Source organism: Manduca sexta, unplaced genomic scaffold, assembly GCF_014839805.1.
Source record: "Manduca sexta isolate Smith_Timp_Sample1 unplaced genomic scaffold, JHU_Msex_v1.0 HiC_scaffold_122, whole genome shotgun sequence".
Lineage (NCBI taxonomy): Eukaryota > Metazoa > Arthropoda > Insecta > Lepidoptera > Sphingidae > Manduca > Manduca sexta.
The window spans coordinates 1-17,523 of NW_023592063.1; the positions used below are offsets into that span (position 1 = coordinate 1).

The 17,523-nt window shown below is 32.4% G+C and overlaps 2 protein-coding genes, 1 long non-coding RNA gene and 1 pseudogene across 6 annotated transcripts; 2 read left to right on the plus strand and 2 right to left on the minus strand.

Moving 5' to 3' along the window:
- Positions 1-164: 164 nt before the first annotated feature.
- On the minus strand, positions 165-3,695 carry LOC119191226. Its single transcript, XR_005113401.1, has 3 exons — positions 3,538-3,695; positions 3,304-3,390; positions 165-359 (listed from the first exon to the last, which is right to left on the minus strand). It is a non-coding gene; the product is annotated as an uncharacterized LOC119191226 (long non-coding RNA).
- A 247-nt stretch (positions 3,696-3,942) lies between these two features.
- Positions 3,943-5,980, plus strand: LOC119191227 (annotated as a pseudogene).
- A 4,500-nt stretch (positions 5,981-10,480) lies between these two features.
- Positions 10,481-12,028, plus strand: LOC115447602 (rhodanese domain-containing protein CG4456). 4 transcript variants are annotated; one of them, XM_030174743.2, is made up of 4 exons: positions 10,481-10,683; positions 11,034-11,234; positions 11,378-11,540; positions 11,831-12,028. In XM_030174743.2, exons 2-4 carry the CDS (start codon positions 11,096-11,098, stop codon positions 11,880-11,882), a joined length of 354 nt encoding a protein of 117 aa, XP_030030603.1. In that variant the 5' UTR covers positions 10,481-10,683; positions 11,034-11,095; the 3' UTR covers positions 11,883-12,028. The 4 variants fall into 4 exon arrangements, with proteins under 4 accessions (XP_030030603.1, XP_030030601.1, XP_030030600.1 ...); XM_030174741.2 differs by having other exon boundaries at positions 10,495-10,819; XM_030174740.2 differs by having other exon boundaries at positions 10,528-10,846.
- Positions 12,029-12,353: 325 nt separating this feature from the next.
- Positions 12,354-15,794, minus strand: LOC115447603 (rhodanese domain-containing protein CG4456). The gene is given in 5 exon segments (XM_030174745.2): positions 12,354-12,924; positions 14,849-15,011; positions 15,247-15,268; positions 15,270-15,445; positions 15,524-15,794. Coding segments are annotated over 5 exon segments (513 nt in total). The 5' UTR covers positions 15,627-15,794; the 3' UTR covers positions 12,354-12,875.
- Positions 15,795-17,523: the final 1,729 nt, after the last annotated feature.

The following is a 17,523-nucleotide window of genomic DNA, read 5'->3' on the forward strand; positions in this document are numbered from 1 at the left end:
GCTGGCTCTTCCATAATGAATATGAAATAAATGTAATAACATCAACATTTATTTGAAATTTCTAAAATAATAATGAACCCCAAACACTATTGTCAGATGTTTTACGAGGTTGAAAGGAAGCTAATCATCAAGACTACTTTTACAATTACCTCCGGACATTTTGCCTTCTCGAGACAATTTTGGCCCTTCTTTTCTCGGTCGTCCTGGGCCTCGTCGGCCAGAAGTAAAGAACGGCCGAGTGTAGGACTGATGGTGGAAGAAGGTAGGCTGCACCAGGCCGCCGTGTGGAGAGGCAGGCTCTTCGCCGCGAGGAGACGAAGCACACGACGTCGGCGTGGACCCCGGGCCCGCATAGAAATCTAAAACAATATATTTTATCAGCATGTGGATGCATAATAAAACTTGCTCATATAAATTAACAAAAATGACACGTAATTCAATTTTTTCCTATAAAAATATCCATAATCATATAAAACTGTGTGCTCCACAGTGAATATTCACTGTGAGAGCACTTAATTACAATTACCCCACGAGGCAGTCAATAGCCACAGAAAACAGATACCATTAAAAATATAAAAATTACAAAACCATACATTTACTTTAGTTTTGAAGTGGATTAAATGGAATTTGTGAATAAATATTATGCCATTTATATATTTGTTTAATTATTATAAAATAAATGTTTCTGAAGTTAACTTTTGATAGCTTGAAGTATTAAAATAATCGTAGGTTGTTGTTCATGTACACAACAATAATGACGGGCAAGTATTTTTAATCAAGAGGCCTATTTAAATATACGGCATTTCATACTTGCATGTCAGAAATAAAATATACATGAAAAAATAAACTGACAGGGAAACCTCAAAAAGTTTTGTAAAAGACTTCCAATCTGTGGGCACCACTCTTGTGCTAGCTACTTGTTTGACCTATCTTATCAGTCATTATGTATAGTTATGACATCTATGTATGACTCACTTTCTTTTTAATACTTGAGACCTTAGCAAGGCAAAATACTAGGCCATCAAATTCCCATAAAAAAGGTCATCATATATTTTTTATTTCTATATTTGGAAAGAGAAGGAAACTCTAGAAATATTTCTTAAACAGGTCCTTTAACGAATCTCACAAATTTTACATGCATAAAATGGTGATACCTAATCTGCTGCTGCTTTACTTGAAAGTCACAAAGTTAGTAATTAAGAAAATTATTACACATTGATAACTACAATAAATGGTTATAAATATAGCGGCAATCAACTGTGTTAAGTTCCACCCTGGACATTGTTGTTTTATTTCACGCTTTTTAATAACTTTTTCCTTGGACAAGTCAGGTATTTCAATTGTTATTTTTCCATTTTTATGGTTTTATATCAAAATGGTTTAAAAGATTAGGCTAAAAAAATCATTATATAATTCGTTAATAACTACCACATAAATAACTGTATTTATTTTTTTTATGACATTGTTAGCCTGTCAAGGGTCAGCTTATACAAACACACCAAACTTTTAAGTGAGCACTTTAGGCACTCGCAACCTTTGGCTATTAAGTGACCATTCCGGACAATCACTGGGAGAGGATGAGACTTGAACAATTAGGGCGTATTTCATTGTTCATATTCATTAATACTGCAATTAATTTTACGAAATCGATTGTTCGCTAGACGGCTCTGCCACCATTGCGCTGTTGGCGCAATAGTGGCAAAGATTAAAATCAGTTGATTTAAGAACCGCTTTTTTAATTAGTTAAAATATATAGCGTGTAATTATCTCACGAAAAGACAGATACAACAACTCACTGGACACAACTAACCACTAGAATGGAAAGTAAAATGGATACCTACATAGGGTGATTACTGCCCTTCATCACTTCACCATACTCAGGTTATAAAATGGACATACACATACACAACTACTTATTATGGGAATAACTATATAAAACCAGGTTGTTGTTACAAAATAGAATTTAAAAAAGAGGTAAGGTGTCATTTATCTCAAATAAACTCTGGAATATACAGACTTGTTAATAAAAAAAGGCAAATCAAATGCCTATTGGTAATAATATTATCATTTTATTTTATAGCATTTTGTAGTTATCGGTATACACATTATATTTCAAATTATGTCACATAAATCAACCATTACTTGGTTGTGTATACATGAGATTTGACCTAACTTTTCATTATGATGTGAAAACATGTGTAATTCACTTTATTTATGTACAAAAATAAATAAAAATAAGGTATAATAAATTAGCAAAACAAGAAAGGTTATATTGTAAAATCTTGTGGAATGAATATGTTAATGCAATAAAAAGAAAATACTGAATTTATAGATAACTTTATTTACTTTTCACCTGTTAATATAAAAACCTTTATCATATAAACGATTTATCATATTACAGACTGGAACACACATGGTGAAAAATGGATGCCCTGGTTGTACCTCTGCATATCCCTTTAGAGATAAAGGTGTGATAGGTATTTATATTTTATATGAAAGCCGAAATAGAATTATTTTTGTTGCACAATACATGTGTGTCCCTTGACCAATTGTTGTTGTTTTCTATGATTTATTTTAAACTCTATCATAAACCCAGTACACCAAAATTACTTCAGAAAGAAACTGCAAATGCATAGAGACAAAAATTCCACAATGGTATTGACTAAGTAGAGTCTTACACAAAAATTCATAGTTCACAATTAATAAGCTCTTGGTTTTCAGAATATTGCAACACAAATTATGATAGATAACCCTCAATCAAAAGATAATGTGATCTTTTAAGAAATAAATTGAAAAATGGCTACAAAGATTTATGAAAAACATTTACTTATTATCAACTTTATGATTTTTATACTCAAAACTAAACTATAAATAAACTGGTTTATAAGTTCTTCTTTTCTTTAAAGTCAGTAATTAATTGATCAACTTTTAAAGAAAAGAAGAACTTATAAACCAGTTTATTTATAGTTTAGTTTTGAAATAACATAAAATCACAACTAGGCAAAGAGAACCTTGGTTACAGTTTGCCTAGTTGTGGTCAGTTATATTGAGGCTTGCATAAACTTGAATTTACTTATCTCTGATTGAGTCTACGAAGGATGAGTTGCTATTCAGTACTACTATCCATTCTGTAGTACAAAAATCTAGCAATTTCACAAGTTTGGCAAAATAATGACTAGACTTTGTCAAAACAGATTTAATTCGAAAACCCTAATTTCACAACAGAGCACTTGAATAAGTGTTAGTATCAATTTCCGTAGCACAATGATGTCATTAGAAGCCCGTGGAAGCTATGTATCGTACCTGACGTCGGCGGGCTTCACCATCTTCCTCGGAGCCATCATCAGCTAGCAAGTCCACGTCCAACACACTATCGTCCGGTACGTCCATCTAAAACATAAATATTACACTACGTTACGCACAATGCACTTCACGAACCCACTTTTGTGGTTATGACGAAATTATTTACAACCACAATATAGTATTGAGACCGCCATAATGAACAAATGGATCCAATAACTAAACTTCCGAACTTACCGCAAAAGCTTGCGATGGACTCTAAACTTATCAAATCTAATATGAAAAATCAAACGTGCGAAACAAAATCATTTTCCTATTTTAATTACATTGAAAACATAAAAACACGAAAAATACGACTCGCAAAATGCGAACGAAACGAAGCGCACTTTAGTTAGTGTTGCACGCATTATCTATATAATAGAAACGTAATTTTAATTTGCAATCGATTTAACAATCGATCATCGATTCTACGAAAAAATCGCATAAGCCATGCACATTGAACTTAGCTTTCTATAATTACATAATTACCCTTAATATGCTAAAATAATTTTAAATACATATGTATTGCTAAACCTTGGCATAGTGTATACATGTGTGTTTTATATCATCTATGGTATTACTTCAAAGTAACATGACGTTATCGCTAGTAATTTGTGTCCATGGTTGTTGGAAGTGGGAGGAAAGCCGCTATACGTGTCAAAGGAGTCATTGACTTTAATGTTATTTATGCACTTTCCGCGATAGCAATTAAATATAACGATGAAAAATTCATTAATTTCATTATGTTTCTTAGTAAGTTTAAGTACAACTTGCAAATCATCACTATTTGAAAGTGACTCCTGTTATACTTTCGGTAGTGGTAATGTGTTCCCCGGCGGCGCCAAAAAAATTGATCATAAGTTACAATTTACTAAGGCTATGAGTAAGTGTAAAATATTTTAAAACAATGTGTATTTGTTATAGTAAGATTGATTGTATATTTCTTTTTAACTTATAGTATCCAAACCGGCACCTGAATGGGAAGCAACCGCGGTGGTAAATGGAGAGTTTACACAAGTTTCCTTGTCCAGTTTTAAAGGGAAATACCTAGTCTTCTTCTTCTATCCCTTAGATTTGTAAGTGAAATATCTATATAAAAGGTGTTTTTAGATACGTGTATAATCACCATATCTCTTTATGTTGCAGATATTTCATTTAGATTAAAAATAACAGTTTGACCTTTAAATTGGCTTGTCGAAGCACGCATTATTTAACCTATATGTAATATAATACCCATACGGAAACTAGTTACACCGGATATTTTTGAAAGCTTGATATTGATAAAAAAAATGCTTACGTGTGGATTAGTATTGACGTTTTTTTGTTTGTTTATGAACACGTATTTTTTATAAAAGCACCATTGTCTGCCCTACTGAGATTTTAGCTTTCTCAGAGAATTGAAGAGTTTAGAAAAATAAACACGGAAGTAGTAGCTTGCTCAGTGGATTCACACTTCACCCATTTGGCATGGATTAACACTCCTCGCAAAGAAGGGGGGCTCGGCAAAATTAAAATTCCATTAATCAGTGACCTGACACATTCCATTGCCAAAGATTATGGTGTTTACCTAGAAGATCTTGGCCACACACTAAGAGGCCTTTTTATAATCGATGACAAAGGCATTCTAAGACAAATCACTATGAACGATTTGCCTGTGGGGCGTTCAGTTGACGAGACATTGAGACTAGTGCAAGCATTCCAATACACAGACAAGCATGGGGAAGTGTGTCCTGCTGGTTGGAAACCAGGACAAGATACTGTAAGTATTAATAACACGACAATCAATTATAACATATGATAAGGACTTAATTGTTAATCTGCTTATCTTTGTGTTTCAGATTATACCAAACCCCGATGAAAAGAAGAAATACTTTGAAAAAGTAGCGAAAAACTAATGTTGTAATATTACAGTGCTTAAAATTACGATTAATTTGAACTTCAATACAGTAACTTTTTATACGTCAAGCTTTTAAAGACGTACCTATCTAAATACTCCTAACGATTGCGTCAATTAATTTTGTATAAGAACACCATGTCCAATAGAATATATTGTACAAGTACAAATTTAAGTTTTATATAATTTTGACAACTAAATTTGCATTACTTCTCCACGGCGTTTTTTAACTACATTGTGAAGATAAATGATACTCGTGAATAAGCCATAAGGAATTGGTAGCCATTCCACTTACAAATTGGTAGATAATATAAATTTTAACTTAGAAATGGTAACTTTTTATGTTCTCTTTCTTTTAACATATCCTGCAGGGTAGGCAGAGACACAAGTATGTCAACCATACTCCACGAATTATTGCGAAGGTTTTACGCCCTCGAAATTTGTCTACATAATTGAAGTTTACAATTACAATACTAATTTACATGTAGTGCGCACGTAAGATACTTAAAACACACAGATATTGATAGATCATAGCCCACATTCCATGAATCAGAGAAGTGCCTAAAGAAAGATTGTTCCCATTTCAGACCCAATTATTTTATTCCACAGCATATGTACATCACCATTTAACGTAGGTACTAAGACTGATTTAAAATAAATTTATATAAGAATTACAAAAAAGAGGAAGAAATTAACCTGGTCAATTCATTTTTGTACGTGGTATTTAAATAAAAATTATTTTAACTTTTTGTTCTATTCATTCCAGTCCTTGGCATCATCTTATAAGGAACGTGTACGATGAAATCTGTAATCTACCACGCAATCTAAATCTTTTACCCTATCAATACTTGGCATTGTCGTGAATTATTCGTATTAAAAGAAGTAAAAAATAACATTTAATTTGTGATAATATCTTGTAGTATATCTGCACTATCCGACACATAAAATAAACAAATCAAATGGTGTTAAATAATATTACGTTCTCAAGAAACATACTTTTATTCCCTGGGTATGTGAGAAGCAACAAAAATTGATAGACGGTAAAAAAACATATATAGGTATGAGTTTCTGAAGCATTCAGAAAAGTCTCATAATGTATTTCTGTAAAAATAAATAACTTTTGTAGTTACAAATTTGTAATTAAAAGAACTTAACCTCATATATTTGCTTCCTTAAATCTTAATAACTGGCTCCCACTCAAAAATCATGTTTTGGCCAAGGTTCCTATCAATAATAATCAACCGGAAACAATAGGTACATATGTATGTATGTACATACATAATTCTATATATTTTATTTGTATACACATGTAAAATATATAGAATTATGTATGTATGTACATAATTCTATACCTATATTTATTGTCATTTAAAAAATATGTAGGTCAGGAAAGTTTCTTTTTTATCCGCATTGTGGCTCTTGTGTCGATTTTGTGCTGCCATCTATAGTTTGTGCACGTTCCCTATACCAAAAAAAACGTAATGCAAAGGCAGTATTTGTGTATTTAGAACAATCCTTCTTAGATAAGAGTCATAATATAAAGTTTCCAGGAAAAAATCGATTTCCAATATTAAACATCGATTATAGTTAATGTAATACATATAGTGACGCACTAATATTCCTACATAAATTCTCAAGGAGCGAGACTGTCAAAATGTTTCAGAAAGTAGGTACCCGTCAAAGACTAAATAGGTACCCGTTCATTAACTTACTTACCTAACTTACACGTAATATTTTATTTGGTTTAAAACTTTACCTACTACAACTGATACTAAATGAAGGAATGAAATTTAAAATAAAATAATGATGTTATTTTAACTACGCGATACAACTTTCGCTCTTAAGTCGCGAATTCGAATCCCGGATCGGGCCAAGTAATATTGGATCTTTATGCTCAGTATCAATCCGGATTTTGGAAATTGTGCCCTATTCATTGGGCGGAACGGAGATGGCTAAAAGTGGTTGCCTTGACTGCACCTCAACCTTCATTGCCTTCGGGGATAAAGACGTGATATGCGTTGGTTTTTCTAATTTAAATTTTTAATGATAGGCAAAGATAATATAATCACTACGTGATGATAGGTACTACTTGGTAGGCGTGCAGACCAGCTGTACTCAACCTTTTTTTTTTATATGCGCCATAAAGGCTTTTTAGATATGGCGCCTTGGGCCACTGTTTATTTTGAAAAAAGTATTATAATATGAAAAATAATATATAATAACTTTATTTTAATAGGATTAGCATAATATGGCATAAGTGATCTTGGAAAAAGTTTTTTTAGTTTTAGGGAAATTATTGAAACCCACATGGGCCTCTTCCAAAATTCAGCTGTCCGAATGCAAAACTCAGCAGGCCGCAGGTTGCAACGCGTTAAACTTGATGGCGATGAGAAACAAATTAACGGTCCAAACATCATTTCTTTATTAGATAAAATAAAAAAGCAAAGCACGATCCTGTCTTTAATTGAGTGTTTCGTACAAAAGAACAAATTACAAAAATACTGGAAGATTTGTAACGAGGTCAATCAATACTACTGGATGCTGTACCTACCCGTAATCAGTAATAGTTATTTAAAAAAACTTATTACGATTGTCTTATAATTATTATTGTCTTATTCAGAAATATTTTATTTTAAGTAGTAGGATTTTTTTTAACTTTTTTTTCTCATTATTTTCGTAGCTACTCTAAAAAAAATATTGTCCACACTAAGGCCCATATAAACATACGGCACTTAACGTGGCCGCTGAATACAGACCACCTAAAACGGCTCACAGTCACTTAGCGAGCTATGCACAGGACTTTTTTACCTCTCTCCATGAAACTCATAATAATATATCAGCCCTGTATTATATACTTGCCCACTGCTGAGCACGGGCCTCCTCTACTACTGAGTAGTGCTGTAACGAATATTCGCATTCGCATTCGCGAATATTCGCATATTTTTGGATATTCGCATTCGCAAAATTTCTGCGAATGTTTTGCGAATGTCAATATCAGAAAAAAAAATATTTGAAGATAATAGTAGACTGCCTCGGTGGCATAGTTCTACTGCATGTGCGGTACAGCAGCGCTCTAAGGTCCTGGGTTCGAATCCCGGATCGGGCAAAGTGATATTTGGATTTTTCTGCTCAGTATCAGCTCGGAGTGTGAAATTTGTGCCCGACGTGGCGATAGGCTCGCCCCTGTCACACTATTAGACGGAACACACTTGGCGAAAAGTGTGTGCCCTGGTTGCGCCTCTGCATACCCCTTCCGAGATAATATTCGTAATACTGTGTGTGTGTAATAGTAGGTTAATAAAATCAATATCTAAACTAAAACAATATACTTCTACAATAAACTATAAATATAGTCTAAACAAACAAACAAAAAATTATAGACTCTCAAAGAAAAATACCTCTCTTTCTTAAAACATACCAATTAATTAACTATTTTTACCATGTTTTTAAGTTAGTAATTAAACTTGAGTGGAGGAATATTAAACTTTAAAAATAAACAAAATTATTTCGTTTACTTTAATAAAGCTTAAAAATGTAATTCCCCATAGAACTTGTAATACAATAGCAACTAAGAAATTAAAAGCAATTGAAAGAAACAAAAACAATATCTTCTATAATTTTTTTATCAATCTTTACATAACTTTTTAATGTTTAGATAATTATCATCTTGGATAATAATAAAATTTAGATAATCATCATAGAAAATTGGCACCAAATTTGAACAAAAACTAAACATTCGCATTCGCATTCGCGAATGTCGGTAGCAGATATTCGCATTCGCGAATGTTCAAAAAATGACATTCGTTACATCACTACTACTGAGAGGGATTAGGCCTTGGTCCACCACGCTGGCCTAGTGCGGATTGGTAGACTTCACATACCCTCGAAAATTCCTATAGAGAACTTCTCAGGTATGCAGGTTTCCTCACGATGTTTTCCTTCACCGTAAATGCAAGCGATAATTCACAAAGAATACACACATAATTTTTTAGAAAAATCAGAGGTGTGTGCCCTTGGGATTTGAACCTGTGGACACTCGTCTCGGCAGACCGTTCCACAACCAACTAGGCTATCGCCGGTCATGAAACTCATAATACTAACTTATTACAATACGTTACATAGCTTATATACTAAGTACACACACTACATAGTCCATTGAAATGTTTCATTTTTTAGGCCTTACCTTGCGTTTTTTAGAGGACGCAATTTTATTTTTTTGAAGTGTAGGGGGGGTCAGTGTAAAACTAAAACCAAGTTTGTGGGGTCGCTACCCTTGTCCCACGGCCGCCATCTTGAAGATAGGGGTTGAAATGGTTTTTACGATATATCTCTTAAACTATTTATCTGACAAAAAAAAATTACAAACATTTTTTGTTGCAAATTAAATTCTCTACAACTTTGGTCCAGTAACTTTTGTCGCGGAACTATAAATAAAAAGTTATAAGCGAAAATGTTAAGAAATTCAATGTTAAGCAATGTCCATTGCAACGTCATCAGAACGTGTGTTTATAAGGTTCATAATACTATTTTTTGTACTCTCATTACGTACAACACAAACCCGCGGTTGTCTGCTTGTACGCGAATTACTTGGGTCCTGAATCGATTTGGCACAGATGAAGCAATTGTTCACAAAAACAAATTTTTACGAACTGTTTCGGAAGTTACTGTACATATTGCGTGTTATTGTTATTACGTGGACAATCGAACCGATAATGTTATTCGTCGTCGCAGCAGCAGCTCCAGTAGTTTAACTTTATCGTCAGTTTCAGAAGTTCCAGAGCCAGACTTTGATTTTACATCATTTTGATAGACACAGATGAAGCAATTGTTCACCTACTGTGCTTTTCATAGCAATTTGATACGTACTATTGTATATTATTTTTGTTCTCCATTCGTTAAATATTACAGTGCCTAACTGTATGGCAAAAATCAAGCTATTTAAATTTGTATTACAATATCCGCGTACGTACAGTTTTTGCCAAGAAATATTTTTTTTGAATTGTAGTTTATGCAAACTTTGTGTTGATTTTTTTTCCTCGAGTGTGAAGTGTAAACCAGTGCATTCCATGACTGAAAGAAGGAAATTGAGACACTTAATAATACGCTAATTACTACTTTAAGCTAACTGGTTGCAATATTAGAAGTTCCCGCCAAAATTCTCGTTAATTAACAGCGACCGCTAAATAAAATTAAGACTCATGACTTGCCTGATTGGCTGACACCTGCACAGAGAATCTAACCACTACGTTAACACCTGCATTTGACACATTGACATTATGTCACTTTTGGTTTCGTTGGTTTGGTTTCGTGTTATCAGAAAATCATTTTTATCAAAAACTTCTTATCAATTTGGAAATAACTTCGTGATTTAAGTAACACCTTAAATAAAACAATAAATTTCTAAAGTGGTTGAATTTAGTGTTATAACTAGATTCGAAAGGACTTAGTCGGTACTATTAATATTTTTTTATTCTTAATATAAAACACAAAAAGCGTAATAAAAAATGTTTGCATTACGAGCAGTAATAAAATATCGACATACAAGTGTAAAAATATTGAATTCTGCACGGCAAGGTTTACATACAAGTATTCTTGGTTTTTATTTATTTAATTGTTCGTGTCACTACTTATAGGTATTAACATATAAGCTTTGTTCCTAAAAACATCTGTCTTTTAATCCATTGTTATAATTATGTGTTGTAAAACAGTGATGAAATTGCACCTTACTACATTACAGCTGCATTATATGTAAAAAAAAAACCATAGCATTTTACTTTATACAGTGTGTATTACATTTTAGATTACCATTTACCTCAAGTGTTAAAAGCAAGATTCTTAAGTTCTGAAAAGAAAAATAAGATAATGGTGGATCCAAAAAGAGTGGTCAGTTATGATGACATGTTGAAAGTGATACACCAGCCAGAAAAGGTGATCATTGACGTCCGCAATCCAGATGAAGTGCATAACACAGGGAAGATACCTTCCAGCATCAACATTCCATGTAATTCATGCTGTACTTAAATCTGTAAAACAAAATCTAATAGAAAGTTTTAAACTCTTAATAATTATATCAATATTAAGCTCTAAATTTATTGTTTAAACCATCATTTCCTTTTGATGCTAGTAATTGTAAAAACTTTTCAGTGGGAAATGTTCAAAATGTATTGGCATCCATGTCTGAAGAGGAATTCAAACGTCAATATCAACGAAGCAAGCCATCATCATCTGATGAGCTGATCTTCTATTGTCAGTCAGGTAGAAGATCTTCAGAAGCTCTGGATAAAGCTCTAAAACTTGGATATTCTAAGTATGACTTTTTAACATATTTTTTTCCATTTAATTGATAACCTACTTAAGTAAACAATAAAAAAATAAATAATGTTATGAGCACACAACATTAATGTTTTATATTGAGTAACAGAAACTAAAGTTATAGTTTTGATAAATGAATTGTTAACCATATTAATAATATATTAGGAACTATTCTGTGATAATTTATACAATGCAAAATCATTAAAAATAGGTTTTTTAATAACACCATAATTTTATTTCCTTCTTAGATCAATTTATTTTGAAGTTCTTTTTTTATCTCTACAGTTCTAAGACATACTTGGGAAGTTGGAATGATTGGTCCAGTCGCCAGAAGTGATTATCATCACACTGTCTACATGTGGTGTTAGTTGCACTGTGATGTATGATATATTTTGCATAATATTTAATTAAGGTTGTGGTATCTGTTTTACTTTAAAGGGATGTCTGCACAATAAAATTTTAATATATTTTTTTTTTTTATTATAGTCATGTTTCCATTATGCAACATGTGTTTAAAAAATCTCTAATTAGAACTTGTTTTTGGTATAACATACCCTTAAATATGAAATAATGCAAAATGTAAACACTGGAAACTACTTCTGTACTTATGGAATTTATTCAGTATAATAATGGTTAAATGGGTTTCCAGTAATCATTATTATACCATAAATTCCATGAATTCAGGGTAGTTTCTATTTGATTCTTACATTTGTTCAATTTGTTGTTCCAAGAGACCAATTCTTATTTAAACCCAATTTTTTTTCCCTGCAAATTACATACAATATTTCAGGATGTAAATAAAATATAATTGCAATGCAATAAATAATTTACTGACTTTAAACAAACCATTAAATGAACACAATATCTAAAAACAGTTACATGCTATTATTTTATCTCTGTTATCAGTGAGAATTTAAGACCGCAAAGGTTATCACCCCACCACAGCCTGGTGAAGTTTTATTATCTATTTAACAATATATAAAATAAATGTTATAGTTTAACAATTGTAAGAAATTCTATAATAAAATCATTTTCCATAAAAAGCATATTGCACAATATAGCGTGTAATATACCTAATAATCAATATAGTTTTCACACATTATTGATTTACAATAACAGTTATTTTGAGAGTACAATATATACCTGTAACCTACCTAAATGATTTTGACTACTTGGTTCAGAATATTTAAAAAGAATCATATAGACAATTAACTATAATTTTATAACTGTGTAAAAAGTATGTTTAAGTACATACATCAAAATCAGTTTATATAGCTTTAAATAAACAATGGAGTATAAATTAGGTAATTTGTCACTACAATAGACATAATTACTGCTTGCTTGCCCATTCTGTCCAACTGCCAAGGTAATTCTTCACACTGTTGAATAAAAATGGATTGTTAAATATTTATTGTTTCCTAAATATTTTATTATAGTTAATATAAGATATGGTATTTCATTGTTATTGAAAAGTATTTTTGTTCTAATCTAAAAAGATATTTTTAGATCTGAGTTAAAATAATTTAAGATACAGATTGTAAGTAATGGAATGATATTTTAAATGCCAAAGGTTGCAAAAATGTTTGTTACAAGTAAATGCAGAAACAATTAAATGGATTTCAATTAGCACAATTTGCTTCCATGGGAAATTATGGAATTATGTAAACGTCAAACTGGACCCGGCCGGATTAATGAAAATCCATCCTTCCGTTGAGTCGAGTAAATATAATCTGCTCAGGTATTTGTATTATGTTTAAGTGCACATAAAATATTTTTAAGGTAGTGCCTAATCTTACTTGAATTTTATTAGCTTACCAAGCTATTTAATATTATACATAAACTAGCTTTTGCTCGCGGCTCCGCCCGCGTTATAAAGTTTTTCAGGCTAAAGTCTTCCGTAATAAAAATAGTAGTTTCCCGGGAGCCTATGTTCTTCCCAGGGTCTCAAACTGTCTCCATACCAAATTTCATCTTAATACGTTGGGTAGTTTTGAGTTTAACACGTTCAGACAGACAGATGCAGCGGGGGACTTTGTTATATTATTTAGAACTTTTTAAGTGAAACAATCCCGTCATACATCATTGTTGCATAACTTTAACCGTTTACGCAGCGCAGGCAACGGAAGCTCTCAAAACTCATAATTTTCCCCGTTTTTGCAACATGTTTCATTACTGCTCCGCTCCTATTGGTTATAGCATGATGATATATAGCCTATAGCACTCCAGGAACAAAGGGCTATCCAACACAAAAAGATTTTTCAGTTCAAACCGGTAGTTCCTGAGATTAGCCATTACTGCTCCGCTCCTATTGGTCATAGCGTGATGATATATAGCTTATAGCGGTCCACAAATAAAGGGCTATCCAACACAAAACGAATTTTTCAGTTGAAACCGGTAGTTCCTGAGATTAGCCATTACTGCTCCGCTCCTATTGGTCATAGCGTGATGATATATAACTTTGAGCACTCCACAAAGGACTATTCAACACAAAAATATTTTTTCAGTTCGAATCGGCAGTTCCTGAGATTAGCCATTACTGCTCCGCTTCTATTGAATATAGCGTGATGATATATAGCCTATAGCTCTCCACGAACAAAGAGCTATCCAACGCAAAAAGAATTTTTCAGTTTGGACCGGTAGTTCCTGAGATTAACCATTACTGCCCCGCTCCTATTGGGTATAGCGTGATGATATATAGCCAATAGCACTCCACGAATAAAGGGCTATCCAACGCAAAAAGAATTTTTCAGTTTGGACCGGTAGTTCCTGAGATTAGCCATTACTGCCCCGCTCCTATTGGGTATAGCGTGATGATATATAGCCTATAGCACTCCACGAACAAAGGGCTATCCAAAGCAAAAAGAATTTTTCAGTTTGGACCGGTAGTTCCTGAGATTAGCGCGTTCAAACAAACAAACAAACAAACAAACAAACAAACTCTTCAGCTTTATATAATAGTATAGATTGCAAAATCATGTCTATATATTTTTTTAAATCTTTGAATAAATAAATATTCAGTTTTTACAACTATAGTAGACAAATGGTAATCTAACAAAACTTGCAAGACAGTGTGGGGTTATCGACTTTATCAAACTATATGGAGCTGCTAAAACCTATTGTAGTCCAGAATTTTTATTTATAAAAATAACATTTAACAAGTACAGTAAGTAAGATTATCTGTATTATACCTATATGTAGATAAAGCCTGTCACAGACTTGGTGGATTACTGGAGGCAGAAGATTATTCAGGAGCCAGATATCATGAGTCCACTATACTTGCTCTCAGTTCATAATATTACTTACTTTTTGTATCCAGCTTTGATGGCTTCCCGCTGAGCTTTTCCAGATCTCTTGCCAATCATGCAGTAAAAAATAACTTCTGAATTTTCTTTTGGTTTTGGCCTATTATAGATATTTTGAAATTCCTTTTCTGACATGCTGGTGAAGACTGATGATACACTACCCACTACAACAAAAGATAGTGTTGATGTTCAGAATATTATAGGAGTAGTTACTTTGGTGAAAAGTTATTTAAATTCATATATTCCTCTGAACAGTTGTTCAAGTTGCAAAGGTCCCGCTAAACTATTTTAAAATGCAGCTTTTCGATATTAAAAATTGGCACTGCAAAACAAATCTCAACTTTATAAATCTAACAGATTGTCTTATGATTAGCTAATTCTGTGGGTTTAAATACTTACACGGAATATTAATGCTGTTCGGGGATCTTTCCGTGTTCTTTGATTTCATCTGGTTCTCTCACATCTATGATCAACACGTCATTGTTAGTCGTCGCCTTCTTAACATAATCGTAGTCTGCTGTCATCACTTCGGACGTAGCTTCTTGAGAATAAAACCGCGGTACCAGAACATTGGGAACTTTTTTGCACAAAGCGATATCTGTAATAACATAAAATCGTGATATGATAAACACAGACGTAATATGAAACATGATAAAAAAAACCACTTTACACTCACGAGGTAATGAAACTTGTTGGGCTTGTGCATTTAAAACACGCGCCGCTTTAATTATTTCTGGCGCTAAAGGAATAACTCGACTGAAAAGACTTCGTGCAAACATTTTTATATAAATATATTTAATGGTCGTAGATTTAAGAAAATACAGCACAATAATTAGCAACAGAATAATATTTTGAAGACCGTTCAGTTCCTATGTCTTCAATACAATAAATTGATAAAAGCTGATATGAAAATAAACGGTGAACAACAGGTGAACAACTAAAAATACCAAAGACAATTTACAAATGACAATCAAAATGACAATAACTCAATGACACAATGTCAATGACTAAATATAAAGAGGACAGGCCTCAAAAGTTAGCTATATGAATAAGTTATATTTATGTTAGGGAAATCGACGCAGAATTGTCAATATATATGTCTATCTCTTTTACTCAAAGCTTATTTGGAACGCAACAAAAAGACAAAAATAATTGCTTTCTTCGCATATGGCACTATTTCGTTTACTTCAACACACTGGGACCGCCTTGCGGCAGAAACGCCATTTTATGCTGGGCAGTCGGCAGGTACATGTAGTGTCAGACGATGTAAACAAATCTTCATAAATATTGAATTTAAAGTAATATAATCATATTCTCAATTGTTCAGTGTGTTTATTAGTGTATTTGTTAAGTTTCGAAAATGACTCAGTGTTGTGTGAAAGGATGCAAATCGAATTCACGCAAGAAAGACCCCGAAATATATTTTCATAGGTTAGTAACTGTTTTTACCGAAAATTAGCAAATATCTTTGTATAATTACTTTTGGATGTGTTTTTATCAATTAAAATGATATGTGGATCTGGTTTGTTAAGCTTTGGACCCTTTTAGGCGTGATTTATACACATTAAAATCATTATGTTTGTTTACACACGAGCTTAGGGATGGGTGGGTGGATTTGTTTAGAAATTATTGATATCGATATTTTAACAGACGCCCGTTTATCAGTTACGGTTTTGTCTTTGAAAGAATATTAGAGCACACATCAATATTGTATTATTCAGAACGACAAACTAAGTGAAATTAGAATATTTTTTAAGATAACCAAAAATTTAAAACCAAGGCAAAATGAATTGAGAATATTGAGCGACGTGATTGGAATCCTACACCAAATACATATTTCTTTACATTTTGAGAAGATATGCATAAACCACACGTTTAATTAACGCGAGTAAAGATAACTGTTTTCCAACAATATTCCCGATAAGTAAAATAGTAATGATTATTATACTTCACCTAATAGTAATATTACTTTAATATATTGCTATGAATAAAATTAGAATTGTTACATAAAAGAATAGATAAACATAAAAGAAACAACATAAAGATGAAATGTAAGATATATTTTTACAATTGGCGGTCTTATGTTTCGAGCAACCTTTGCATGCACGGAAATAGATACATAATCATATTGTTGTTATTGCAAATAATTATTATAATTGATTATCTTAACCACCATTTTACGGTCATTGATTTTAGTTTGCTGAACCATAGTTATGTTTCTCGATCAAAGAGCATAATAATAAAATAAAATAAAACCAACCAAATAATTGCTGGCTACGCTATCTTATTCCATTTATCATGTATTAAATAAATATCTTAATCTGTAACTTAAATTTTTAGCAAGGAATAGTGCAACATACAAATATATATCAAACACAACTGGATGTTTGTCACAACAGGTACTGCTTTGTTTAACAATTGTTACTTATAAATCAGTTTCAGTGTGTTTGTTTACATTATGGTTTGTTATATTTATATTATGGTAGTTCCTAACCCCTTTCGTATTTGATCTTTTTGGGGCTTGTTTGTCTCTCTTAATTCTTCGATGTCGATACAAAATTTTCGGTACTAGCATATCACTATTGTAAGGGGCGGAGTCGGCACCATTTTGTTCATGAAATGTGCCGCATGTCACGTGACCATATTACCCATCCTCTATACTTCTTTTATCATTGC

Bases quoted from the DNA above. Each gene is read 5' to 3' on its own strand.
- LOC115447602 (XM_030174740.2), top strand. From the start codon at position 10,738: ATGTTTGCATTACGAGCAGTAATAAAATATCGACATACAAGTGTAAAA. The intron at 10,847-11,033 runs GTTCGTGTCACT...ATTACATTTTAG, and splicing joins TGGTTTTTATTTATTTAATT to ATTACCATTTACCTCAAGTG. The intron at 11,235-11,377 runs GTAATTCATGCT...AAAACTTTTCAG, and splicing joins TTCCAGCATCAACATTCCAT to TGGGAAATGTTCAAAATGTA.